Source organism: Thermobia domestica, chromosome 3, assembly GCF_964235325.1.
Source record: "Thermobia domestica chromosome 3, izTheDome1.hap1.1, whole genome shotgun sequence".
Lineage (NCBI taxonomy): Eukaryota > Metazoa > Arthropoda > Insecta > Zygentoma > Lepismatidae > Thermobia > Thermobia domestica.
Genome location: NC_137456.1, coordinates 276,282,734 through 276,310,587, shown reverse-complemented (window position 1 = coordinate 276,310,587; position 27,854 = coordinate 276,282,734). Strand labels below are relative to the sequence as shown.

Below are 27,854 nucleotides of genomic sequence, written 5' to 3'. Positions count from 1 at the left end.
GTACAATAGGACAAAGACACCGACATGGAGGACTGCGGCTGTAATACAATAACGCATATCCTTTGTGAATACGTGCATGCCTTGCGGATCGGGAGCGTGTTGTAACATGATTCCAACGTGGCGCGATAGCTCCTACCATTTGTCAACACATGATTGCACTGCGGATGTGACTTTGAGAATGATTAAGCTAACGAAACTGGTCATATTAAGAGTGGATCGCTATGTGATATCAAAACAGAAATACATACATACTCAGATGACAAAATTGATAATATACGTGCAGTAACGCCATTACCTACCAGGGGCGGATCCAGGACCGACTTCTGGGGGGCGGTGGGTTGTCATGTTGCTACTTTTAAGGGTTCCAAACTTTGGAATGGGTTTAATTTATATACATACAATAAGAAAGTTTCATCCCCGATTGCCTCCCCCTGGATCCGCCCCTGTCACCTACAGTATCACCAACACCGCAGCAATCCCTGACATTACTTTTCCGGATAAGTTGTAATTGTAGTGGACCCTGAATGTGTCAAGATATGTGGACCCTGAATGTGTAAAGGACGCTATTGTAAAGTAGGATTTCAACGATACATTAATATGCGATGGATGTAGACCGGGTGCTTATCATGATTATGCTCACGATTGTATGTATGTAGATACAAAATCGCTGGAAACCCGTGCTTGGAGTATTATTGCAAGTCCTAGTGTTGAAGAAGGTGTGTTTTACCTATATGCAAATACACACATTATTGGAATATTAACAAGAGAAAACTTTATGAAGCTTATTGGGGAATGTTCGTGGTGTCCCCTCAGGATTCATGTAAAATTGAATCAAATGCAAAGTTCTCCACAGCCCAATGTGTAGGCCTATTGTTTTAATTTTAGCAGTCCATACTGATAATTTGCATATTTATGGGCTTTCATATATATATATATCTGGAATTCAATCTTAAACTAATATAACGCTCGACACAAAATTGCTTTTAGTTTCTTTAGATGTAACTGTACATCAATGTGGGTATATGCAAAACAAATTGGATCAAGTACTCCCCATAAGTAATTGTCCGCCGCACATCGTCGGGACGATCGCTACTATGGCGGTATATAAGCGGATTTCGAGCGGAAACGAGGCGGGATATTGAGTCGGTTGAGTAACTGCAACCACTGGCGAACCGATGACGGTTATGTCGGGGTACCCGCAAACGCGCTACTGCGACGGATGTAGCCTTCGGACCATACGCTTATCGTGGCGGTTGTCCCTGCTTACGGTGGTGTGGCGGGCACGGATTGGCTTTGCATTACCTACAATTCTTCACTCTTCGCGTGGTGAACGTCATTTGTTCTGGTTTTCATATGAACAGAAGAGAACTTGGTAACGTCTGCTGACCTAGGATATAAGAGCAACAGGTGGTAGCACTGTACTCATGTAACTATGGACTGAAATAGTGTGACGTCACATCCTTCTCGTTGCCATGGTGATAGTCATTTTATTTTCTAAACAACATGGCCTAAGTACCTAATTACAAAGTGAAAACAGTGACGTATGAACTTATTGATTGCAAACATTAGAGTAAAAGAAGCACTTGTATATGTAAAAAAGAAAAAAAATCCAATTAATGAAACTACGAAAAGATACAAAAAGCAAGGAATTAGGTAAGTAATATGTTAAAATATGACAAGCATTGAAAGTGAAATGTTTTCTCCGATATCGCACATTTTGTGTATTTATAAATTTGGAGGTTGCATTAAGTGTCAAAATATACTTAGCTTGTTTATTATCGGATCTTAAGTTTAAACAACTCTGGAAAATTTTTATTTAGTTAGTTATATCAGTATCACACATTACATTGCTAATGTGTAGGCCTACAAAATTACTGTTTAAAACTTATGCTGAGCCACTCATAATTGCATGTTTTCTTGTATTGCCTGCGTATATTTTTCAAGTGAATAGGAAATATAAGAAAGATGCGATGCATGTTAACCAATCAAAAATTGGTCCAGATTGAAAATTCTGAGCACACATATAGTTACAACCTTAGTGTTCGTTTTTGTTTTGAATGTGTGTTTATTTTGTTGCTACTGTATGGACTCAGAGGGGCGTAAGAAATCTAAATGCGCCAATATAGTTAACATTATTCTCAAAGTAGACAATGATCTTTCCTTGTAGACAAATCATATATTTGTTCTATTTGCATTGTGCCAACAGCTCGCAATCTGCACCTTAGGTTTTTGACACTGTGTATAATTGCTTTTGTTCGTGCATTACGTGGTAATGGCGCTGGCATTACTTATGCAGTTTCTACCTTATCAGTTTACCTAGAGATGTGGGCTCTGTAGAAAAAGATTCGTTAGATGTTACTTCAAGAATTATTAGATTTCCCTCTAAATTTCCTAAATACTGACCCCATATTCTTAATCTGTATCTTTTCCCTACTTTGTTTTCAAAATTTTACTACAGTTGTCTTATTAACAGTAGACTTCACAGTATTCTTTTCGCTTCACGCATTTGTGTAGAAAAAGACATGGCGATCACCATGGTAACGAAGAGGAAATGACGACATCACTATTTCAGTCTATTGTCAGACAGTTCGTTCCCTTACAAAACTATTTTCGTGACCGGTTACAGCAGAACATGTTACGTTATTTGTTACTTGGCAAAATGTCAAATATACTGCCTAAAGCTTTGCTCATTGCAAACAATCAACTTCAAAATTACAATTCTCACTGACAATTACGAGATAGTAGTTCAGATATGCTTGGAAGGTATTGCCTTCTACAGCTCACCCATCCCCGGATAGGAATGGAATTCTTGAAAAAAAGAAATGGTGTTAAATGTTTGTATTTTAACTATGTATTAGTATAAAGGTTTCAGCGCTTAAGCGCCAATACATTTTCAAAATTGAGAGTAGATGATTAAAGGCGGCATGAAGAAAAATTGAGGGGGCAATCCGCCGTGGTTTGCGGTAGATTCGATTACGTCTTGCACATGAGGAAATACGTGAGGGATTTCAGCGGTTCGGTATCGGCTAAAGGCGGGGGAGCAGCGGGATTATGGCGGATACCCCGCCGGCGGGACGAAGGCGTAATTAGTGTAATAGAGCAAGTGGCCCGGCGGCGGCGTCCATCAGCGGCCCGCCATTCGCACGTCGATGGGCCCACGGCGGCCCGCTGGCGGAATGCTTATGGGGCTGTTTCTCTGACACTCATTGCACGTCCTGGCCGCTATCTTGGATCCGAGTACAATTTTCTAGAAAATTCACTGGTGTAGTGAGTTCTACCATTTGCAAGGTATTGCAAGTTAAATGTGTGTATTGCAGGGCCCCATGTGTATTGTGCTAATTGCTACAACCCATACCTATACATGCTAATGAGAATTCATGAATCAAATCTGTAAGTATAAATATACACGACAGAAAGCAAACTGAATGAATCTCTAACATAAATCCAAATACGATCAGATTTGGGTGCAGACCTACCATTTCCGTATTGACTATGTCTGTAGGTGTGTATCTCCAGAGAATATTTCGTCAACGATAAATCACGGAATCAACGTAAAATGTTAGATATATTAATACACATGGGTATACTGAACAACACAACTTTCTGCCTGCTCTGCTCTGCACAACTTTCTATTTGGTTTAATATTCGTGAATTGCCTGAATTTAAAATGCAATAGCTTGCAAACGGTGGAAGATACGGTAAAACTTACTACATCAGTGAATTTCCGAGAAAATTGAATGCCAATTAGTGTCCCTATTCCCATTCGAAAAATTGGAATTTGAATCCAAGATGGCGGTCGAATGTGTAGCATGTGTCAGACAAACAGTACTTAATAAAATTTGTTTTGTATATGCCCACATTCATGTCCTGTTACATTTAAAGAAACTAAAAGCAATTTTGTGGCCGAGTGTTATCAAGGACGCCCATGTTGTAGTTTCCAAGGGGAAGCAAGTATAAGCGACGTTTCAAATATAGTTTCAAATTTTGCTGTAACTAATGTAAAAATTCTACTGGGTTTTCGATATTCTGAAGTACAATTTCTTCTAGAGGGGCGAGCGCCCTACCTTTTCCCCCTTGATGGGCGCCCTTGAGTGTTATAGTAGTTTATGATTGAATTCCGGATATAGGAATGCTCAGAAATATGCAAATTACCGGTATGGGCCGCTGAAATTAATACAATACACATTCAGCTACGGAGAACTTTGCATCTGAATCAATTTTACATGAATCTCGAGGGGACATTTCACGAAAGTACCTTAAGGCTAGTTTTAGACGGAAGCTATTTCTCGTAGCAGATATGCTGCTAAAAATCTCGTATGATTTTCCATGGCATCGAAAGTATATGATGTTTTTACACGGTAGCATTTTGATAACCATCTTGTCGTGACGTAGCAAACAAATCACTGGAGAAGAGCGCAATTATGGCTTCGAAACTAAAGCGTAAAGTAGCTAAAACTATAGTGGTTGCAATAACAGTTCTCTCCCGTTATATTAAAAGAAAAAGCGAAAACCACAAAGAGGTGTGTGGGCAAAGAATTGGTTATTGCGGAGGGATGATAATATTTCAGTTCTTTCTATCGTAGAGAAAGAACTGAAGCCTCAGGATCCTATCGCATTCAAGAACTTCCTGCGTATGGATAATGAAGCCTTCGAAAAGTTCTTTGTACAAACAAGGATGCTCCTCATATTTTTCAATCAGCATAACAATGGCATCCCTACCCCAACTCATTTTTCTTAGTACAATTCAATTTTCCACACAAAACAAGAGCATGGATATTTTGCACAAAATCTTTTAACACACCACGGCGCTGTAATCGGGCCAGAAATGCTGGGGAAAATGCTACGAAATAGACCAGGTTCTGTTGATAAGAAATGCCATAGGATATGCCAAGGGATGTGAAATGCTATAGCATTTGCTACTTTATATGGTACGATATCGATGATATGATTTTGTTACGAGAAATACTAAGATAAATGCTTCCGACTAAAACTAGCCTAAGACTAGAACCCTGATGAAATCCCACTCTTCTGCCATTCCACACGGTCTTCACTCCTGTTCTCCATCCATTACACATACGAATATCTTGAATTATATAAATGTATATGTTTGTGACATAATTCTTTTTCAGTGCCCACCAACACAGTGTGCGTGGGTTTTCTTGGAATTCTCCCGTTTCCTCCACTTCCTTCGTTCCATCATTTCATTCATTTCTCATCATCGCCGTCTCCTTTACCCTAGCCGGACGTGACTGTGGGACGTAAAACTTCAAGATTTCATTTCATTTTTCAGTGCCCACCAAGTAAGATCTCGTAGCACTCTATCATACCTTATTTCTAGGTCGATGAAAATCATATGAAGGTCCTTATGGTATTCTCTGTAGTTTTCCACAAGCTTCCAAAGTACAAATGTTATATCCTTTGTCGATCGTCCTGGCATGAAACCAAATCGATTCTCACAAGTAAACCTTACGTTTGGGTGAATCGAGTTGCTGACTGAGACACATATGAGAAAGTAGTACTAAATGTGGTCAGTATTTCAGTGAAGTTGTAGGTGCGAAGCTCCAGGGGTTTAGGAGATACAGCTACCAGAACATCACATAGAAGTACAGAATAGTCTTCATACAGTTGGAGGTAAAAGCTCTGTAATACGCCTTGTAACGACAAAAGGTGAATAACAAATATATGGGTACATATTAGGACTAAGGGGAAGTCATATAGGAAGGGTATACCTGACGGCGGCCATCTTGAAATCCGCCACTTTGAATTAAGGTTAAGTTTTGAAAATAGGAGTAGGGTCATGTGATACATGATTTAAGGCGCAAATTTAATCAGAAGAACAATGGTGACGTTAATTTTGATTTAAGCGCAATTGGTAAAAAGTTACAAGGAAATCAAATATTGTTGCAGCATATGTATTAGTCCTTTACCCCACCTTGTAAATTTTGTGTTAATGATAATAATTAAATAAAAAGCAGGTGGATAAATATTAGGTCTATGGTAAGAGTTGCCTTGATGGCGGCCATGTTCAAATCCGCCATTTTGAATCTGACAAAAGTTTTAAACAAAACGCATAACATTGACACCTTATTAATAGCAAATTTTACCATAAATCTAACGGTATAACCATTTTTGCTTTATCATTAACCAGCATTTGTTATCGCATAAACAAGTTGCTAATTTAAGGAAAAATTACAAAAGTGGAATTAAGTCATAATTGAACTTGGGTCTTTCTTCCAGAAACGTCTTCAATTAGTATTTGGTCTAGGAATTAATTCGTGCGGTTGGTACGCACACATTGAAGCTGTAGTACAAACACAAAATACATAAATACTTTAAGAAAAATATTGTCCATCGCTAGCCACCACTTTCGCCCATCTGTCAGGCAATGTACGGATTCCGTGGCGAAAGAAGTCCTCATCCTTGGAAGCGATCCAGTCAGAGACCCATGTTTCGATATCTTCTGAAGAAGTAAACCGCTGTCCAATCAAATCGTTGTTCATGCAATCGAACAAGTAGTAGTCCGAAGGAGCAACGTCTGGTGAATACGGCGGGTGGGGTAAAACTTCCCATCCGACATTTTCTAAATAGGTTTTGACCGGTTTTGCGACATGTGGGCGAGCGTTATCATGTTGAACAATAAGTTTATCATGTCTGTTCTCCCATTCTGGTCGTGTTCTGGCCAGAGCTTGCTTCAAACGCATTAATTGTCGTCGATAACGTTCTCCATTCATAGTTTCACCCGGTTGCAGCAGCTCATAGTACACCACCCCTTTCATATCTCACCATATGCACAGTGAATATCTCGTTTTGGTTGTGATGGACCTGGTTCACCTGGTTTCACCCAGGCCTTTTTTTGTTTAGGGTTATCGTAATGGATCCACTTCTCATCACCCGTAATAATTCGATGCAGAAACCCCTTTCTGCTCTGTCGTTGAAGCAGCAATTCGCAAATGGTTTTTCGTCTTTCAACGTCTCTGTCTTTCAATTCATGTGGAACCCAATGTGACATCTTTTGAATCATTCCCATGGCTTTCAAGCGTTTGGAGACTGTTGTTTGATCAACGCCTAATGCTGCTGCAAGTTGTTCCTGCGTTTGACACGAATCCTGCTCGAGCAATGCTGTCAATTCTTCGTCTTGAAATTTTTTTGGCTGTCCAGCTCGCTCTTGGTCTGCCAAGCCGAAATCACCACTTCTAAACCGTGCAAACCACTTCTGACACGTTCGCTCAGCTAGACCATGGTCACCATACACTTCCACCAAAATACGATGACTTTCAGTCGCACTTTTCTGCATGTTAAAGTAATGCAGCAGGACACCCCGCAAAAACACTTTATCAGGCACAAATTGCGCCATGTTCACTTAACTACAAACTGGTGTTGTTGACGCTTTAATCCACTGCCCTATACTACGAACGATACGCGATGACAGGGGTTTGCAACACATGTGTGGATACACGGAACTGTGGGACGCTCCATTCGTTGCGCCATCTCTTGTCCACCCGCACGAATTAATTCCTAGACCAAATACAATCAATATGTAATTCATAAAGGAGTGCATGACTTGCACATATGCTCTGCTCACAGTGAGCACACCTGACAAAGGCAATCGAGTTATACTTGACACATTCAAAATGGCGGATTTGAACATGGCCGCCATCAAGGCAACTCTTACCATAGACCTAATATTTATCTACCTGCTTTTTATTTAATTATTATCATTAACACAAAATTTACAAGGTGGGGTAAAGGACTAATACATATGCTGCAACAATATTTGATTTCCCTGTAACTTTTTACCAATTGCGCTTAAATCAAAATTAACGTCACCATTGTTCTTCTGATTAAATTTGCGCCCTAAATCATGTATCACATGACCCTATTCCTATTTTCAAAACTTAACCTTAATTCAAAATGGCGGATTTCAAGATGGCCGCCGTCAGGTATACCCTTCCTATATGACTTCCCCCTAGTCCTAATATGTACCCATATATTTGTTATTCATCTTTTGTCGTTACAAGAGGTCTTACAGAGCTTTTACCTCCAACTGTATGAAGACTATTCTGTACTTCCATGTGATGTTCTGGTAGCTGTATCTCCTAAACCGCTGGAGCTTCGCACCTACAACTTCACTGAAATACTGACCACATTTAGTACTACTTTCTCATATGTGTCTCAGTCAGCAACTCGATTCACCCAAACGTAAGGTTTACTTGTCAGTTATTTCGGTCTCTTCCTTTAATCTTGCTTCTATCACTCTCTCCTAATAAAGAAAGGGTTTGGATATTATAGAAATGACCCACATTTCCCTCTTAGAAGCAAAATTTTCGAGAACACTAGGAAACGTATGCCCTAGGTTTTATTCAAGAGTTGATATGCCAAATTTTACGTCTTGGATTTTAGCAAATCCTTACATTCGAGAATAAATAAAGAGAGATTTTGATATTAAAGAAATACCATCTTTCCCCTCGGGAGCAAAATTTTCAAAACTGCTGAAACACGTATTCTCTTATTTTTAATTAAAAGTTTATGAACCGAATTTCATATCTCCAGCTTAAGCGAATTCCTGCATTCGCCACTTTGTGAATATATAAAGGGAAATTTCATTATGATTGAAATTGTCTTTTTTATTCTTCACTCCTCTGCAGCAGGGTTAACAGAAACACACACACACACACACACACACACACACATATATATATATATATATATATATATATATATATATATATATATATATATATACAGTGGCGGCGGTTGGACGTTAAAAGTGGGGGGGTCAAGACATGATCTCAATATTTGTATATCAATGTTAGTTTTCCTGGTTTCTTCTAACATTTTATTTGACGGAAGGTTGTATAACTATTAGGATACTCTCTTTTCCAGTTAAAATACCGTATATCGTGTTTCTTATTTTTTTAAAATAAATTGGCAAGAGCAACGCAAGTAGATACTAGCCTTTTTTACTCTTAAAGAACGAAGATGTAAGAAGAGATTTGATTCCTTGCTCAAGAACATTTTAAAATTCTGTCTTGAAAATTGTGTGCACAGATTAGGGGTCTATTTAATAACAAATTTGCAAAACAAATAAACAGAAAAAGTAATATTAATCGAATAGTAATGAAAAATGAGGCTTGTTTTGCAAAAGTTACATTGAAACCGGGGATTAATGAACAACTTATATTTTTAATTCCACACATGCTATTAAATGTATGTTATTACTCTTAGAAAGATAGTAAATACTAGAAACATATGCTGCGACATTTAAAGAAGTACTTTTGCAGCTTTCCGAAGCATGTTCGTTGCATGTACAGTTTTCACTTTTTTGGAATACGAACATCAAAACTCAACAATACTTAGAATCACTCCAGTTATACAAAATAATCCTAAAACATAAAATTATGTTGAATTCACTAAATTTAATTGTATATACAAAATTGTATATGTACACCCCTAAACTCGTATATTACACTGCAAACATTGCCGCGCCTTTGACGTGGGAAACCTGGGTTCTATTCCTGGCGGGAGCTCATGTGGTTCGTATTCCACGTTAATCAGTAGGTCCTCGTCTCATATAGCCTCACTGCTGAACGGGATGTTAAACTAAAAAAAATCAAATCAAATTATTCCTTAGTATTAGATAGATGAAAAGTCATTTTAGGAACTTTCTATTTTTGTGCAATTAAAGAATATCTTGTGATTCACAAGTTGTGAAGGACTTCTTTTTTGTACGAAATGTTATCTCAATTTGTACCAAAGCGGCTGACTAACATATTGAGCCCTTGTAAGAAGAATGAAAATACACTCGAATTATGGCGCTCCAATAGGTTAATTTTTGGGCCATTTTTCATGGCAATTAAAACGCAATTCCTGTAGCTTTCTTAACTGAACCGGAAGACAACCAATACGTACTCACGGGACGGCATATATTTTATGGCACAATTGTTATTCTATGAACCATTAATACATACAAAAACTTAATATTTCCAAATGAAACTATATACATTAATGGGTCATTTGAAAGAAGTGGGGGCAACTACCCCCCTTTGCCCTCCTTAATCGCCGCCCGTATATATATATATATATATATATATATATATATATATATATATATATATATATATATATATATATATGTGTGTGTGTGTGTGTGTGTGTGTGTGTGTGTGTTTGTGTGTTTATTTTTAATTAAAGGGGCCGCGGTGACTCAGTGGTAGAGCATTTACTTCTGGTGCATGAGGTCCTTTGTTCGATCCCAGCTAGAACCAAGTGAGTTTTGTAATGTACAAACACCGCGTACGTGGGTTTTGTCGGGGTTCTCTCGTTTCCTCTCACTTTGTTGATTCCACCATTTCATTCATTTCTCATCATCACCGTCTCCTTTAGCCTAGCCGGCATAACCATGGGGCGTAAAACTTAAAAAAGAGATAAAGATAAGATTTTTAAATTAAAGGTCTCTATAACGAATTTCAAATATCGAACTTAAGCAAATCCTCATATTCGCACTTTCTGATTCAACAAAGTGAAATTTAAATATTTCATAACTATCCTCATTGGGAGCGGAATTTTCAAAAACGCTGAAAAAGGTTTTCGTTTATGTTTCATGGCAGTTCATATGCCGAGTTTCATCTCTCTAATGCCAGTGGTTCGTGAGGTACACTATATACTTGGAGAAAATTTTAATCCTTTACTCCCTTGGAATCAGTCTTTCCGTAAATCCTTTGGTATATCTTGCTTTCATGAAAAGAGGAGTAATACCTACGGTAGTGGGCTGGACGATGATTACCAACTAACTTCTATTTTATATAATAGTATAAATTACTATAATTAAACATTATGTCTACCTTGAGCTGCGTTTGGTACGGAAACTCCAGGACATAATCCTCCAGTATTTTGGAAAAGATTAGGATTTACTGCTGTGGGTACCATTTGATTTGGCACGCCAGAAAAGTTCTGCATACTTGTAAATGGATTCTGGATACCTAAATCAGAATTCCAGCAGATTGTTATTAATGTGTGAATAACTACAATAAAAATTACTTCTTTACTAAAAATACTGTGCTATTTGTAATTGAATAAAGTTGATAGCCAACTATAACGTTGAGATCAAATTGTGCAAGTATGACGGTGCACCATCGTCATGTAGTTATCGTAGTAATGATGAGAAAATGAATTATTAATCCTGGGATATGTTACTTTCAACCCTAATATCGAGAATTGTTGAAACGGATTATAACGTTAGTTGTTATTATTGTTGGAGTTTAGCGTTCCTTTCCACCATCGAGGCTATGCGAGCCATGAGCTTGTAGTTTAAGGTGTAATCCGAAGCACGGTGATTGCGTTCAATGCTCTCATATCGAAAATTGAACCGGCACCGCGTAATCAAAGGCGCTAGCGTTAGCCACTAGACAAGCAGGATGGGATATTTTAAATATATATATATATATATATATATATATATAAATGGAAGTCACTGTGTTTTTGACTTAATAACTCTTGAACCACCCGAACGATCTCGATCAAATTTTCTACATAGGTTAGGTTCGGGCTTGGGATAGTTTGTATTATTTCCCTTTGACGGTGCAACTTAGGAATGGGAAATTTAAAAATGATCGTAAAAGAGAGATATTAGTATTGAATCCATACCTTTCCGGTTTCACTGAGATGAACAATGACAATACTGATGCCATTTAAATCCAAATTTACCCCCGCAAATTTTTGCGGGAGAGGGGGTGCAATATTAATATACAATCCGTAGTTTTCGGGGTAGCTGAAACGACAGTGACACTTCCACTTAGTGTTGTAAATAGAAAAAAAAAACCGTCCGTATTTTTTTTAGAAATGTACGTTTTTTTAGAAAAAAAAACATTGGTTCTCGTTTTTTTTCTAAATTTCGTTTTTTTTCATATAGTCATTTTTAATGCATCTTACGTCTATTTAAGTATGAAATATTTATAGGTAGGTGTAATTACCGTAAAATGCAACATAAATTACGCTACAAATATTTTACAATTTATATGAATAGCATACCTACTATCAATTCGGATTTCAGCAGTTTTTATCAATATCAACTTAGAAATAAAAGTAGAAATGAAATTTTGGTTTTTCGTGAAAGCAGATCTTTATTAAGTATAAAAATAATGTCACTAACAGTATAAAATTCAAATAACTTGTCTAAAGGCAAAAGCCAATACTAATTTGGCTACTTTTATTTTTCTAAATGTCATATATAAATAATTTGTCGACTAGATATATATAATATGCAGAGCCGGCTCTACCATATGTGCAACACGTGCATTTGCATGGAGCGGCAAGTTTGGAGGGTCCGGCAAAATCTGCCTAAAGTATATTATTTAAATTAAATATTTCTTGTTTTAAACAGACTTCATGATTATGGTAGTTACATTTATTAAGCTGACATAATATTTGAAAACTACATTCATAAATTATGTTTAGGTCGCATTAGTTTAAGGTCATATGGACAATGCTAAAGCAAATAGTCAAATAAATCCCAGCACTCAATTCTCGAATAGTAGCGAATATCTGTTCCATTTAGTTAGTTATCACAGTTTGATATGACAACTAGTCTTGTTTTTGTCACAAACAAGTTAATTATCATTGAAGATTAAAAAAAGTTTTTTTTAATGTTAACAGATGTAGAAGAAAAATCAAGAAATAAAGATAAAAGAGCTAGTTGCACTGGAATTGCAAACTGATACATTGAGATTGAAGCTCGATATTGAATTCTATAAAAAAGGGTTATCATCTTTCCTCTGCAGGTGTGTTTCCTTTATCTCTCACTAACATTACAGATTAATATTTAAAGAAAAAAACAGACACAAGGAGATTGTACCTTTAGTAAGTATTTAAGCCTTTCTGAGTGCGACTGTACTTACCCTCCCCTTTGTTGTTCATGCTGGAATAGCATACTTAAAATCGTGACTTTTAAGATTGGTTATATCTGGAGAAAGGGGAAGGCGGCAAATTATGCCATTGCACGGGGCGACAAATTGCCTAGGGCTGGCCCTGGCCCTGATGATATGTATACACAAGACATGAATATAGGATGACTCAATTTGAAGTAATGCAGGGTGTTTCAAAATGAATATTAGAGTTTTGAAACTTTGTAGTATCTATTACACTTAACTTACAATTATAAAATACAGTGAAACCTCTCTAAAGCGGACAGCCGTGGGGAATCAAAAATTGTCCGCTATTGAGAGGTGTCCGCCTTAAAGAGGTTTCAATATTTTCTTATGTAAATTAATACACAAGGTAATATGCAATTAGAAAAAAAATATTTTTGCATGAATCACGTATTTATGAATATTACCAAAATGTTACTGTACCTGCATTATCTTGCGCCATCCAATTCGAGGCACAACATGGGAATAAGATGTTATAGTTCTCTGCACTTCACACTTACCGCTACTTACTACGTTTTCGGTGTGTTGCTTTAATTTGTGAGTTAATTGCAGTCCAGTAATTACTTTTTTAAAAGACAATATGCGTATCCGTGGTCAAAGATACCAAAATTGTCTTCTGTTTGCTTAGAGATTCCAGCGGGACAGTAGAATGATGTGTCATTTCAAACAGTGGGCAACTGTCAATCACTTTTGTTTCTGAAGCAGGTTCGGTGGGAGTGGAATGCAAGCAAAGGATATAAGGGTGTTATGAAACAGAGACCCTTCCTCTGGGTTGCTGAATAGACAGTTGAGGAGGCAATATGTTGTCACACCCACATGTTCTTCCTTGGTGACATACGTATGAATTACTAAAAGTGTATTTTTCCTGCACTTTCCAACTTGTTTCTAGAGAAAGTGTCCGTAAAACGGAGGTAAATAATACCTATAAAAGACAAGAAAGACTGTCCGTGTCCGTACTAGAGAGTGTCCGCTTTAGAGAGGTTTGCCAATATGTTTTTCCTATTACAGTGTTAGAGGATTACAAAATATGTCCGTTATGGCAGGTGTCCGCTTTATAGAGGTGTCCGTTAGTAGAGGTTTCACTGTATTACAAAATCAAAGAGCAACTCAAAGAGTTTTGTACCCACGCATTCACATGCATTGTTTCTTCTGTCTGCCGTTAGAAAGAGCAAGTAGCAAAGATGGATTAGAGAGCAGAAAGCTTTTTGTGTTTTAATAAAGACTGAATCTGTAGTTACAGTGCAACCGTCTGTGTGAAGAATATTAAGGAGACGCTTGCAACTACGTCCTTATCGTTTGCAGTTGGTACAGGTCTAAAGTCTACAGACTACGGTTTACGTGCCAATTTTACAAATATTGATGCATAACAATGAAGATTTTCTTGATCGTGTCGTCTTCAGAGATGAATCGATATTTTACCTAAGAGCTAATGTGAATACTCATAATGTTCGCATCTGGCGGTCAGCAAATCCTCAGGAGATGGTACAGTTGCAACGAGACACCACTAACTTGAATGTGTTTTGTGCTATATGGCGAAAAGTTTGTGGGCTTTTCTCGCCTATCGACTAGATGTGTCCCGTGTGACGAATGAAGCTCACATCGAACACTTTTAGCAAAGACTGTTTGAGGTGCTCTTTTACTTGATGTATTGTTTATAATTGTACGTAACATGTAATAAGTACTACGAAGACTTAAAACCCCGATATTCATTTTGAAACACCCTGCATTTCTCAACAATATTGGAACTAAGATGTAAAAAGGAGAGATAATTTTCCTTATAAAGTTATTGTTTACAACAATGATATTATTATTAGTCGAGACTATAGCTACTAGAACAACACGAGTTAGTAGTAAAAAAAAATGTAATCAAATGTACACTCGAAACCCTTTCGGACCCAGGTGGCCAAAGTGACACACGGGTGTGTCACTTTTTTTAATCCGCTCCTGTGTGGACACTAATTAAGATATCGAGATATTATTTTTGCCAAATATGGTTGGACCATAGTTTATCATATTAATTTCATTTTCTTCTCGGAGTCGAATTTCTTCTCAAATTTCAGCCCAGTTAAAAATTCGAGAATTTTCGAATTTCCTTTACTTCTTTTTTTTCCCTGTAGCTTCCTTCATTGTAGAGAGACCTCCTTAAGACTTGCCAGGTACATACTTCGGATTGATACCTAATTGTTCACATCAATTGGTCGGGCCTGCGCGCAGTGTTGCCAATTAGGTAAATTAAAATTTCCCTAAATTTGGACAAAAAAAATCGAAATTTTTGTTCATAAATCCATATCTATACGTCTGAGTGCAAGTCAACTTACGCCAGTCGAACATTTGTCCTTACTAAACAAAGGCGGGAACAGATATCGGCGCACGGAAAATTCGTATTTAGGTTCTAACCCTTGATTTTTCTAGTTTTTTTCCTACTTTTCTGTTTACCGTAATATACTTTTGGTAATTAGAAGCTTTGTTCCTTAAATATCGGCATGATACTTGTAGGATATATTAGTGGTGTACCAATGTTTAATTTAAGATAGTTTACGTCTGTCTGGTAGCAGTGTTACCAGCAACAAAAAAAATAATTCCAGATTTTAGAGGAAAATTATTTGTTTTGTCTCTATTATTTTCCTCTTGTTCGCTACATCGGAACAAACGTATTAGTATCTGAAAGTCTCGTCTGTGCCCTACACAACACATTATAGAAAGTTTTAATAGGATAATTAGGGGAAGTATAGTTGAGATTTACAGTATACCTTGTTCTCTAAGTTGAAAGATAACTGTGATTTTTTTAAGGTAGAATGAGATTTTTTATTGACATTCTTACTTTATTAGATATCGTCACAATACTTGTAGGATATAGTAGAGGGATACAAAATCTTATTTTAAGATAGTTTGTGTGTGTTTGTGACTGATAGCAGTGTTGCCAGCTACAGAATATTTTAATTCCAGATTTTAGGTGGAAATTTTGAAAAATTCCCTTTTTGTCTCTATTATTTCCCTCTTGTTGGCTACATTCGAACAAACGTACCAGTGTCTAAAAGGCTCGTCCTTAGCCTACACAGCGCTCCATAAAAAGTTTCACTCGCGTAATTAGAGAAAGAACAGTTGAGGTTTACAATAAACTATGTTCTGTAAATGGCAAGATAATGGTGAATTTCTGAGGTAGAATGAGATTTTTTTTTAATTTCATGCTTACTTTGTTAGATATCGCTATGATACTTGTAGAATATATTCTTGGGGTACCAAGGTTTATCTTCAGATACTTTTCGTCTGTTTGATGGCAGTGTTTCCAGCCAAATAATTAATTCCCGATTTTAGGTAAAAATTTCGGAAAATTTCTCTTTCCCCTCTATTATTTTCCTCTTGCTGGGTACTTTGAAACAAATGTACCACCACCTGAAAGCTTCCTCTTTGGTCTACAGAACGCAGCATAAAAAGTTTCAATAGGATAATTAGAGAAGCTGTAGCTCCGGCTTATCTGCTGATTTTTGCTTCTGAGGCGTAAAAAGTGTCAAAATTTCATGTGTATCATGAAGGAGAATTTTTTGTTTGCCTCTTTGAATGTAAGCCAGCGACTTCAAAATTTCACTGTACCTTGTCAACACATCAAAGAATGTTTTTAGGTGACTTGAACCCATATGGCAGCAGTGGTGCTAGATACAAAAATTCGGTTAGGGATTTTTTTTTGTAAATTTTCAACCCTACATTTCCCTCAATAATTTCCCACCTGTTGGCAAGACTGCAATGTAACTTACACCAAAAAATAGCCACATCTATTTTCTAGAAAACAAGGCCTTAACCATATCAATCAAATAAACGGTTTTTGAACAATAAGTCACTAACTGAAAATGTAGGAAAACGCCAAAAATGACCTGGGTCCGAAAGGAATAATCACACAATTTTGCTAGTATATGGGTACAAAGAAACAAGCGATTTTTAAGTTACGAGGGCTTCAACTCAAGTTCTGTTGATTATTTCAATAATCTGCAACATAAATCAATAAATAATAGTTGTCAGAAAAAAAAACAGACATTTGAAAAAAACATGAAAAAGAACGGCGTTTTTTATTGAAAAAAAACTTCACAGAAAAAAAACCGTTTTTTTACAACACTACTTCCACTGCCGTTTAAATCAAAAATCAGCCTACTATAGTAATAGACCCATATTTAATTTTTACTGTCATTTTTACTAAACATATGTCATAAGAAGTTATTTCATTTAAAGATTTTATTTCAACGACGCGAAGCGGGTAATCAACGCTAATGTTAGTATAACTATAAGGCGAAAGCATTAATACTATTCGAAATGAGGTAAATGAAATTTCTAGTTTTATGTCACACGCTCATGCCGTGTTGGCTAAAGGAGAAGTTGATTACTGAAAGTGGATGATTATGAAACAATTGGTAGAATGGGAATGTGGGAGGAAATAAGAAACCTCGAAAAAATATTTGGACATGATGTTGTCCACCACAAACTGTCACGGACTGAGATCGAGTACGGACGCTTCGTACTAGAAGTTAGTGTTTTAGCACTGAGCAACCGTGGTCCCTAAGTATAATTGGAGAAATACCTCCAAAGAAAAGGTTAAGATCTGTAATAACAACCAAAGTAACGATACAATGTTGAGTGACTCTTCGGTAACAAGTTATTTATAAGAAATCGTTGAGTAAAAAACGAGATATAGCATCGAATCAACTGCTCTTTGTTCATAATTTTGTGCGCTAAGGTTACATGTTAGTATCGAAACATGTTACTATGTTTAAATCCAGAAATCTGTGGAAAGAAAATCAAGGGTAACTCCATAATTCAGTCACAAAATCACGTACCTTCTCAATTGATAATAAGAAAACGCTTAAAAATAATTATGGATATTTGTTTCTGTATATTAATAACTAACAACAGAACAACAATGTAAATTCTTTTAATATGGAGTCCGCAACCTTGATTGATGTCCATTAGAGAATTAGTAACAAGCGTAAAGTAAGTCACGATCGATGATTGTTGCTACTTTACACTTCCACGTTGTGGCTTGGCTCTTTTTAGCCTCCGTCTGCTATAACAAAACAGTCTTTTAAACTTCTGCCCATAGATAAAATGTAATGACACTTAATTTTTTTTTTTTTTGTTTAAAAAATGGTTTTATACCTCCATGCGAGGAGCAGAAGCTGAAAAAATAGAGTAAAGCCTCGAAGTTCTCCGCTGATGACGCGCACTGTACACTATGATTGAGATATGGATCTAATCTTCTTCTTGCAGAGAAATGAATGACTCACATTGTTTCAAGGTCGATAGCACTCCGCAGTAGATTTTCGAGCTATTGTCATTGTTTCGTGACATTGGCGTATTTAGAAAAGGAATGAATGCCTTTAAACTACTCGTATATTTTTAATTTATTTTCCTTCTAAATGTCTTATGAAAGGATGTATGTGAAGTCAGAGAAATACGCAAATGTTACACTTATAATTCAAATAAATCACTCAAATAAATATAATCAAATAAATATGAAATACTGTTAAATAGAGAATAGCAAAATACCCAAAAATAAAATTTCAATTTTTACAAAGAAATGCATAAACTTGGATTTCTGTTTTAATTTGCTTGAAGATCAGAGATCGTATGTTTGAGTTAACTATCAAGTCATGTAGTGTAGGCTTATGGTGGTGAACACTCACGCACGGGGATTCAGTAAATTCGGTCCCTGGTAGTCATGCGGAACTTCATGCACATTTTGTAACGACCTCATGGATAAATGGTTAGCAAACACGTCTTCGACATGAGCTACCAGGGTTTGATTGCCGATAATAGCACATGTGATTCAAATTTTACGTTAAACAATAGCTCTACGTCTTGATGTGAAACTTCATGTTTGAATTAATTGCTCATTTGCTTTAGAAATTATCGAAATCGAATACATACTTAAATTTTAATGCACCATCAAAATATTATCGTGCCTCTATTTTATAAGGTAATAAATATTATAAAAATACGAGAAACAAACCTAGTTAACTTCACTCTACTTAGCTTTTGTTTTTATTTTAAATTACGCTGTTGATATGCAGTTTTTTAAATGGCTATTTAACCGAATGATCTTTACAGAATCGACTCTAAAATTCACATGAAAGAAAAAGATTGGAAACACTGTTGGGAACGTAAATTGTTTCACAGTTCTAGAATTATCTAACTCTTTGTGTTGAGTAAAAAATTTAACATTATGTTCAATAATTCTGTATATGAGACTATACTGAATATAATGCATCAAAAATTGGTTATTATTTTTTCCTGTAATATTTTTACCTTACATCAGAATTTAAATAATACATTTAATTTGAAAAATCATTGATTGGTGGTCCGAAAGCTAGTGGAACCCGGTTTTACCTCCACTGTGACTTTCCCTTGTAGAAATGTGGACTCGCCATTGAACAGCCATAAAACTCCAGTTTGTGGTGTTTCGTTGGATAACCGTGGATAGCCCACAACCTTAAATCTGTCGTTCTGCCACAAGAATAATGATAATTATAAGATTAAAAAGTATGAACATATGCGATATTTGGCTAAAACGTGTCATACCAGTGTTAGCTACATACCATTGTTAATTTAATGGCAAGCTGCAAACATTCCAGTTGCCTGGGTTGTCAATGGTGAGGCGGCGACTACAGCGATGGACTGTTGTTGGTAGTATGTTAGAGCACATTCCGTACTACGCGAGGAGCAGTAGAACGGCAGTAGGTAGTGGACAGAGCAGACAGTGATCATGTAAAATTGCATCTTTTTTTATTTTCAAAGAGAGCAAATTGTTGATGTTCATGCTCGGCTCTGACAAGCGTGACAAAAGTGGCAAGTATGGTGGGTGTGTTGCGAAGGGCAATGTCCAAGGTGATGACGGCCTTCGTAACTTAAAACCATATCGGCAAAGGGAAGCACTAGTCGGAAAAACACCCGCTGAGTATTAAAACAGATTGCTACTCTGAACCGTATCTATCTTCTAGCATGATAATGCGCATCTACATACCGTCATGGCAACCCGAAATTCTCCACTCTACTATTTTGCCTTGTTAGGTCTTCGGACCTAATCTGACCAAGGATCAGTGGAATATAGCGAAACGCTGTCTGACCACCACCCGGACTCCGGAGATGATCATATTCAGATACGCTAAAATCTATATCATAGTGTGGCATTCATATCTTATAAAAGTTATTTAGCATCTAGTGTATGCCTAAGAAGCTGCTTGATTGGCTGTCCGGGATAGTTACACGTCTATCAATGTTAGTACTGCATTATTTTAAACACTCTGAATAACATTTTTAGGATGCCCTATCGGTATGATATAAGGATCACAACTCTTACCATCACCTTGTGTACGAACTTTGGACCATGTATGTGAATTTCTAGTGGTTTCCCAAAATACGTATTCACCAATGTATGTAGTAATGGTATTTGGATAATGACCTAAAACGCTTAGCAAGCTTTTGGGCAATGAGAATGATATCTCTTCTGAAAACTAATACAATTTATTTCAAACAAAGAAACGGGAAACTCTATATTCACATGGGAGAGGGATGTGCAGGATATTGAAAGGAGAAGTGACATAGAATTGAGGTAAGTAAAAGATATTAGTTTGGATAGAAAGAAGTACAGAAGTATGTGGTATAACCTAGACGCTGCAAGGTAGAAAAGTAACGATTAAGTGAATAAATAAATGGTAGTTAGCAATATTTATTAATTTTGACAGTTGTTGGTGAAACAAAACGAATGAAATATTTTACAGAGCAAATTAAATAAAAAAAAAACTAATGTTTACACTTTGGAATCGGAGAGTTCCAAGTTCGAATCCCAGAGTTTTCCTTCAGCCTTAACAAACAATGTTGGAACAATATCATTGACTCCTTTTGCTTTGGCCCTATCAATCCGATATTTCATTGTTAATTGCTTCCAATCTAAAATGAATGTATCATGAACTACTGCACAGTATATAAATAAATAAATTAGATACTTTCAATTACCTGGCTGTTGTTGTGGCATATTTCCCATAGGTGCTCCAAAAGGCGCGCCCATATTCTGGAAGCTAGATGGACTAATACCAGTAGATCCCATTGGAACTTGCATTCCTGGGGTCTGTACATTCGTAGGAAATTGATTTGGGAATGGCTGAAAACAACCTCCTGAACCTGAAAAGATAATAATGAAATTATTCTATACTACCAAGCTGGTAGTATATTCTATACTACCAAGCATTCTCGACTATGCATCAACCACGTGTTTTCTGCGCTCTTTGCCATATTTCCTATTTTCACGATAGCTTTTGTGGCTACGCATGCACTAGTTACGAGACAGTTGAACAAATGTTGAAAAAATAAATGAAAATTCTTAGTTTAACGCCCCACGATTATGTCATTAGGCTAAAGGATCAATGAAAGTGAATGGCTGAGATTTTTTTTTTTTTTTTTTTTTGCGCCCTCTCACCGGGACCACGTAAAAGATGGTAACTAAAGCGTATGTTGCCGTAGATGTGATTGCAATTCATTCAACTGGTGCAAATCTTTGAATACAACTAATGCATACATGAAAACTTTTTCATTAGTAGTTTGGTCAGAAAGCATTTCTTCTTTATAATTCGAGCAGGCCTTTATTTTGTTATTTCCCATGTTACAGTTTGCATCCGACCGTCCGTCTGTGAATTACGTGCACCGGCTTAAATCAAAATCGACTTGAACGTCACTCATAGCTAATATGGCTGGGGAGGCAGGGGGCTACCAAATTTGGACCAAAATCAGGAGAAAGACCAACATTGATACAAGTTTCCATTACTCAGGAACAGCTTGAAAGATTTCAACCAGACTTGAAAAGAAGGTCATTGATGACCTTTTTACATGGTATACAAAATTTGTTATGATTCGTCAGGGACAAATGATCAAATTTGGCCACGGGAAAGGACAAATTAGACATAAACCAACCAGCATACAGATGCTCCATCGATTAATGAACATTTGATCATTTGCGTCAGCTACCAGCTGGACCACCTCAGAAGGAGGAGCTCGCGATAAAAGCGACGATGATACCCTCTTATGCAGCCAAGCGTACACCAATATTGCCATCAACGCCATTGATCGCCTACAAATGCAGTATACTTCGTTGAGATTAGCAAGCCCAAGAGAACAAAGTGGTCAAAACTCAAATCAAAAACCAATATATATGCTTAGTTTTAACGATAGGAGACAAAAATTAGTCAAGAACATTAGGGAGGCACGTCCAAGAAATAGCTTTCCAATGTAATGTTGAAGGAAAACATGTTATGGAAAAAAATCTGAACAATTCAAACGCGTAAATGATTTCCAAAGAAGGAATAATTGAAGGCCCAAAACCCAAAATGATTGAACGAAACTTTCAGTCCGGTTTATGAGTTTATAAAAGTACAGTAAATTCATTTTGTCAAGCTCAAGACACTATATATACACTTTTCTTTGGAGACCAACATATAAACCTAGCATTTTAATATATAGACTAGCTAAACCTGTGCTGTCTACTCAGCGCATCGTTCTGTTATGACACTCCACCTATACATCTATGCATAGCAATTCATTTCGTTTGTGTCTCCTATCCTTTACTTGTGTGAGTAAGGAGACATGCACAATGGGAAGGAGATTCATGGTCATAATAAAACGGTCATGGAGATCTCGAAAACCACAAGTGCTAGAAACGTGCCGTTTTGACCCGTCGATTCTAAATTTTGTGAAAATTGTCCAGTTCTAAGTGAATAGTTAAAAAAAATATGACCGTTATTTCTTTATTACATTTTTAGGGGTGCACTGAAAGAGTTGAAAGGACCCCGCTCAGAGCTTATGGAAATCCGGTTTCCGTTAAATTGGCTGGTATTGCAATATGTTGTGTATTTTGGTCCCCTGATGAAAAGTCTCAATGGGCACGAAGCTCTAAAACCCACGCACACGGTGTGTGTCCACCAAAGGTCAAATCGAGAGGGAACGTTGCAACATTCTCTTGACCCGACAATATTCTTTCAAGGTCAAAAACGTGGGGTTTTAGAGCTTCGTGCCCATTGATATTTTTCATCAGGGGTCCAAAATACTCAACATATTGGTACACCAGCCAATTTAACGGAAATCAGATTTCGATCAGCTCTGAGGGGAGTCCTTTAAAAAAAAAGTAAAACATCATATCCTACAAGTTATACATTCCAACAAAACACTGTTGTATACAGTGGTTGTATATCGCTCAGGCGTTTGGTTTCATGGTCAAATGAAAAACGAAGAATAACCATTTTTCCAGTCTAAAATGAATATTGTTTGCAGGGTTTTGCTCAATAAACACCATATATCATTGACATTATAATTAATAGTGTACGTAATGTAGTTGCTTATTACATACTGCATGCAATAAGAATGATCATACATGAATTAGGAACTCTGACCGGAAGTAGATTCAAATCTTGCAAACGGTGCGAGATGTTGAAAAAATGATCGAAAGAACCTACCCTTGATTTTTTTTTTTTTTTTTTAATCAGGACGTCTTTCACTTGTGTCTGTAAAATGACGTGAACAAATGTGAAGAATGGCAAGGAGACTCATGCTCCTATGTCAATGATGTGCTGTATAGAGAGCGCGGGTTCAGCTAGTTCTATATTATATTCTTACATATTCATACATAAATAGGTAACAGTCACTATTCAAAACATACATAGCGGAATCTGGAAATAGCTCATTATACCTATGTGTGTATTAACATGTTACCACTGTTCGAAGTGGATAAAAAGCAGAGGCGGTATATTTTATTATGATTTTGACTCAACATACCGGCTAGTTAAATATTGTTTTGATCACTGAAAAACCAGAGACGGTATGTCCTTATTACTGAAAAATCAGAGGCGGTATGACATACCACCGCATATCGTCTCACTTCGAACACTGCATGTTACTCATACACAACAATTTTACACAAGCAGCATTTAGTTGCACATTAAAAACTAAATTTTCTTTATATGAATTATTAAATGTGCTGTCCCCGCTAGTCTAGTGGCTAACGCGTGCGGCTTTGGTGCAGTGATTCTGGGTGTGATTTCCGGTAGGAAAGCAGAAAAAAATTAATTTCGCAATCCTCTATTTTCACCAATAATTTGTCATAGGGTGCTAAACTAAAATTTCGCTTCATTTCATTATAAGAAATGGAAAACTATTCACTCTAAGCGTACTTTTATCAGTCAACACACTAGCATCATAATTATTTATTACCCAAGTGTTATACGGCATTTTATTATACTAGAGCAGCACATCATTATCCTTTCTTTATTGCAAAAAGTTCTGTTTTGATTTTACATGTAATTTGGGATAATTGATCCCTCAAAAACACACTTCCTTCTTGGTTCTCAAAAGAGGCAGCTCGTGACGAAGGCTACACTGGTGAAAATTAAAATTTTAACGCTTGAGACTAAGGAAATAAAGGTTATATAATGTATAAACATTAAGAAAGTTGTCTTCTTTTAGTTTCGAGTGAAAAAAAAAGAACTTTCATTTTTACCGTGTAATTTCCCTCACAAGCCGCTTCTGGTTCTCAACAACACAAATCTACTATTCCACAACACACCATATTACTGAAGACTGACCGTAAAATTAACAATAAAGATACTATGGACACTTTAACATCTCACTTCGTCTGGATATGAATCGCCTAAATGAGCTTTCAAGATGGAAGAGACTCCAGATCACTTTCCGAGCAGAAAAAAAATGATGGTGCTAATATAACGCAATATTAACACATTCCACTGGTTCCAGCATGACTAGCGCTTTCGCGTGTTATATCAACACCAAGGGTCTGCTGTTGCAGTTAACATAGGGTCCGTCATTACCGTTTCATACAGAGGAATGTGAAAATAACACAACGGTGACATTAAAGAACTAGCTAAATGAAGGAAGGAACGCCGAAAAGGGAATAGCACTTTCACTTTATACTCTGTGTTGTTAATAACACCACCTCACATTGTGAATGCAAGCCATCCAAGTACTGAAACCAATAACTAATATTTATTTATTTATTTATTTATTTAATAATGTTTCAGATACAGATCTTAAAGTTAATCTACTTTAGATTGAAGTATTGCAACACAAAATATACAAAAATAACAAAATGAATATATATATTGTATATATAATATTTACAAAGGCATTATTTTTATTCTGAAATGTATCTGAATCAAAAGTAACATCAGATAGGTAAACTATTGTACAATGATATCAGCCTAAAGTACAAAGAACGTTGTACGCTCATCGACAAAAGTACTTAAATCCCTAACTGCTGTAAAACTCCATTAGGTCAGGTTCAGTGCTTTCGGTGATATCACAAACGCCTGGGCAGATGCAACCCAACTTACACTTAACATTTCAAACATCTGAAGTCAGTTGATAAACTTGTGAAGCACAGAAACAAGTTCTTTCTGTGCAATTGATGAACAAAAAATTAACCACTTCAAAATTAATCTCTATTGTTTGGAGTGTGTTGTTTAATGAGTGCCATATATGAAAGACGTAACTCGCTGAGTGTATAATGCCTATTTCACTATATATGAGAAGAATAAAATCACTGCTCATACACGAGTTTGGAAATGACTGAAGGAAACTGAAAACATCAAATCTGGAACGGTTGAAGGAAATAAATTTGAAAATCTTTATCTCCATTCATAGTTCTACTCCAATTCCCCGCCATTCTTGTATCTATTTTCTTCTCTACGGGAGAAGAACTTGCTTATCACAGTAAGTATGGATTGAAATTGACATCGAAGCATTTAAAAAAATGAAATTAAGGAGATTCGAGCCCCGATCTCCTACGACAAAATCCAACACGTAAACAGTTTACTTACGCTAATTGGTGCCTTGACGCTGCACAACAACAGGTAGCTTGCTAGTTAAAATCTTTTCATGTAAGTCTCAAGAACCTATGAGGGTTGTTGCAAAAGTTCTAAGCTTACCTATGAACAGAGTAACAGAGAATTTATGGATGGTGTTACTTTACAACATTCTCAACACAGTCTCCTGACATTTTGCCCATCGATGTTTAAGTGTATTATGACACTGGTAAAATAATAATAATAATAATAATAATAATAATAATAATAATAATAATAATAATAATAATAATAATAATAATAATAATAATAATAATAATGTCGAAGGCATGTAAAATTTTATCTACGGCATGCATAACGTCATCATCAATGTTAAAATGAGTACCTTCCAATTTTTTTGAGCTTTCGAAAGAGATCAAAGTTGGAAGTTGCCAAATCAGGCGTATAAGATGGGTGGGGGACCAATCCGTAGCCGCAATAGTGAATTTCTGCCATTGCGGTGATTTACTTGTGGCTAGGGGCCTTGTCTTGATGGAGAAGCACATCTGTTGTCAGTTTCCCACCATACGGCTGCCCAATATTATCACGCAAATGTCGTAGAAGAACTGCATAGTACTCCTCAGTAACTGTTCCCCTTTGGAAGATAATCTACCATCACTATCCCTTCCGAATACCAGAAAACTGTTACCAACACTTTTCCAGGTAAGGGCACTGACTTGGCGTACTCCGGTGTGGGCATGAGGTGTTTCTACTGCTTGGAACTTTGTTTAGACTCTGGTTGGTAATGGTGGACTCAGGTCTCATCCACTATTATGAATCAAGTGAGAAAGGCATCTGGATTTGACGAGATGAAGACTCTTCCTTGATATGTTGCTTCTGGGGAGCTTTTGATCAGGTATCAAAAGTTTTTTTTTATACCCATCTCGCTGAAACTTTGCTCATTCCCAAATGCTGGGTGACAATTCGGTCAACGCTTGGAGTAGATAAGTCCACTCTCTCAGCAATCTGCTGATGGTCATTCACCGAGCAATGTTCTCCTGAGTTAGTGCTTCTACGGGCCTTCCTGATCGAGTGTCATCTTCAATGGAAGTTCTCTCCCTCTCAAATTCGGCTGCCCATTTCTTTTCACTGTGGCATATGAAGAGGCACTATCACCTAAAGTTGCAACCATGAATCTCCTGCGGCTTCAAACTTTTCTTGTGGAGATATCAATAACAGCTCTCGCCTTCAATTTCTCCAATTGATCACTCTTCTGTCTTTCTGTACCTGTAATAATAGAATAGAAGTCAATATTAATATCAAATTTGATATGACATCATAGGAAGGTTCAATACGGTCTAGAAGTATTACATATCTAGTTCTAACATTTCTTGCTTAGAATTTATATAACAGCCCTTGTACTAAGGCTCTATGAAGAGATGCTCATTAGTTGAGTGAATTAATTTTCTTCTTCAAATTTTATTGTTCAGCTAATAGTTATTACAATTATACTATTAAGGTTGCGGTGGCTCAGTGGTAGAGCGATCACCTTTGGAGCATGGAGTCCATGGTTCGATCCAAGTGAACTTTGTGGTGGACAAACACCGTGTGCATGGGTTTCTTCGGGGTTCTCCCGTTTCCTCGCACTTTCTTCATTCCACCATTTCATTCATGTCTCATCATCACCGTCTCCTTTACCCTAGCCGGCATAACCATGGGACGTAAAACTCAAAGATTTAATTTCATTTTTTCAATTATACTATTGCTTTATTATTATTAACGATCATTGCAGCCCCTATCACTTCACAGATTCAATCAGTTTTACATCAGTTGTTGTGACGTAAAATAAAATGTGACTTGTGCTTAAAAAATACATTTATCATTACAAGAGATATAATTTCCAATTATTCGCCGCAAATTCAGTCGTATCTGACTATAAGCAAAACCTAGTGTGAAAAAAAAAAAAAAAACAACTTTACATTAAACAAATTTGAATTACTGTACGAAATAGTCTAGCGGTTTGATTAAATAGTTTGATAACCATCTATTTGTATGTTTAAATACTTTGTATGTTTAAATACTGGAGAAAGCCTTCTTTGCTCATAAT

General features: G+C 36.6%; 1 protein-coding gene across 1 annotated transcript in view; it reads right to left on the bottom strand.

Moving 5' to 3' along the window:
* Nup54 (nuclear pore complex protein Nup54) overlaps positions 1 to 27,854 on the bottom strand; it is a 132,910-nt gene that overhangs the window by 99,683 nt on the left and 5,373 nt on the right. The window contains exons 2-3 of the mRNA XM_081752431.1: positions 20,922 to 21,086; positions 10,842 to 10,979 (exon numbers count right to left, since the gene is read on the bottom strand). Coding sequence (XP_081608557.1) covers positions 10,842 to 10,979; positions 20,922 to 21,086 — 303 coding nt within the window. The remainder of the gene's footprint in view (positions 1 to 10,841; positions 10,980 to 20,921; positions 21,087 to 27,854) is intronic.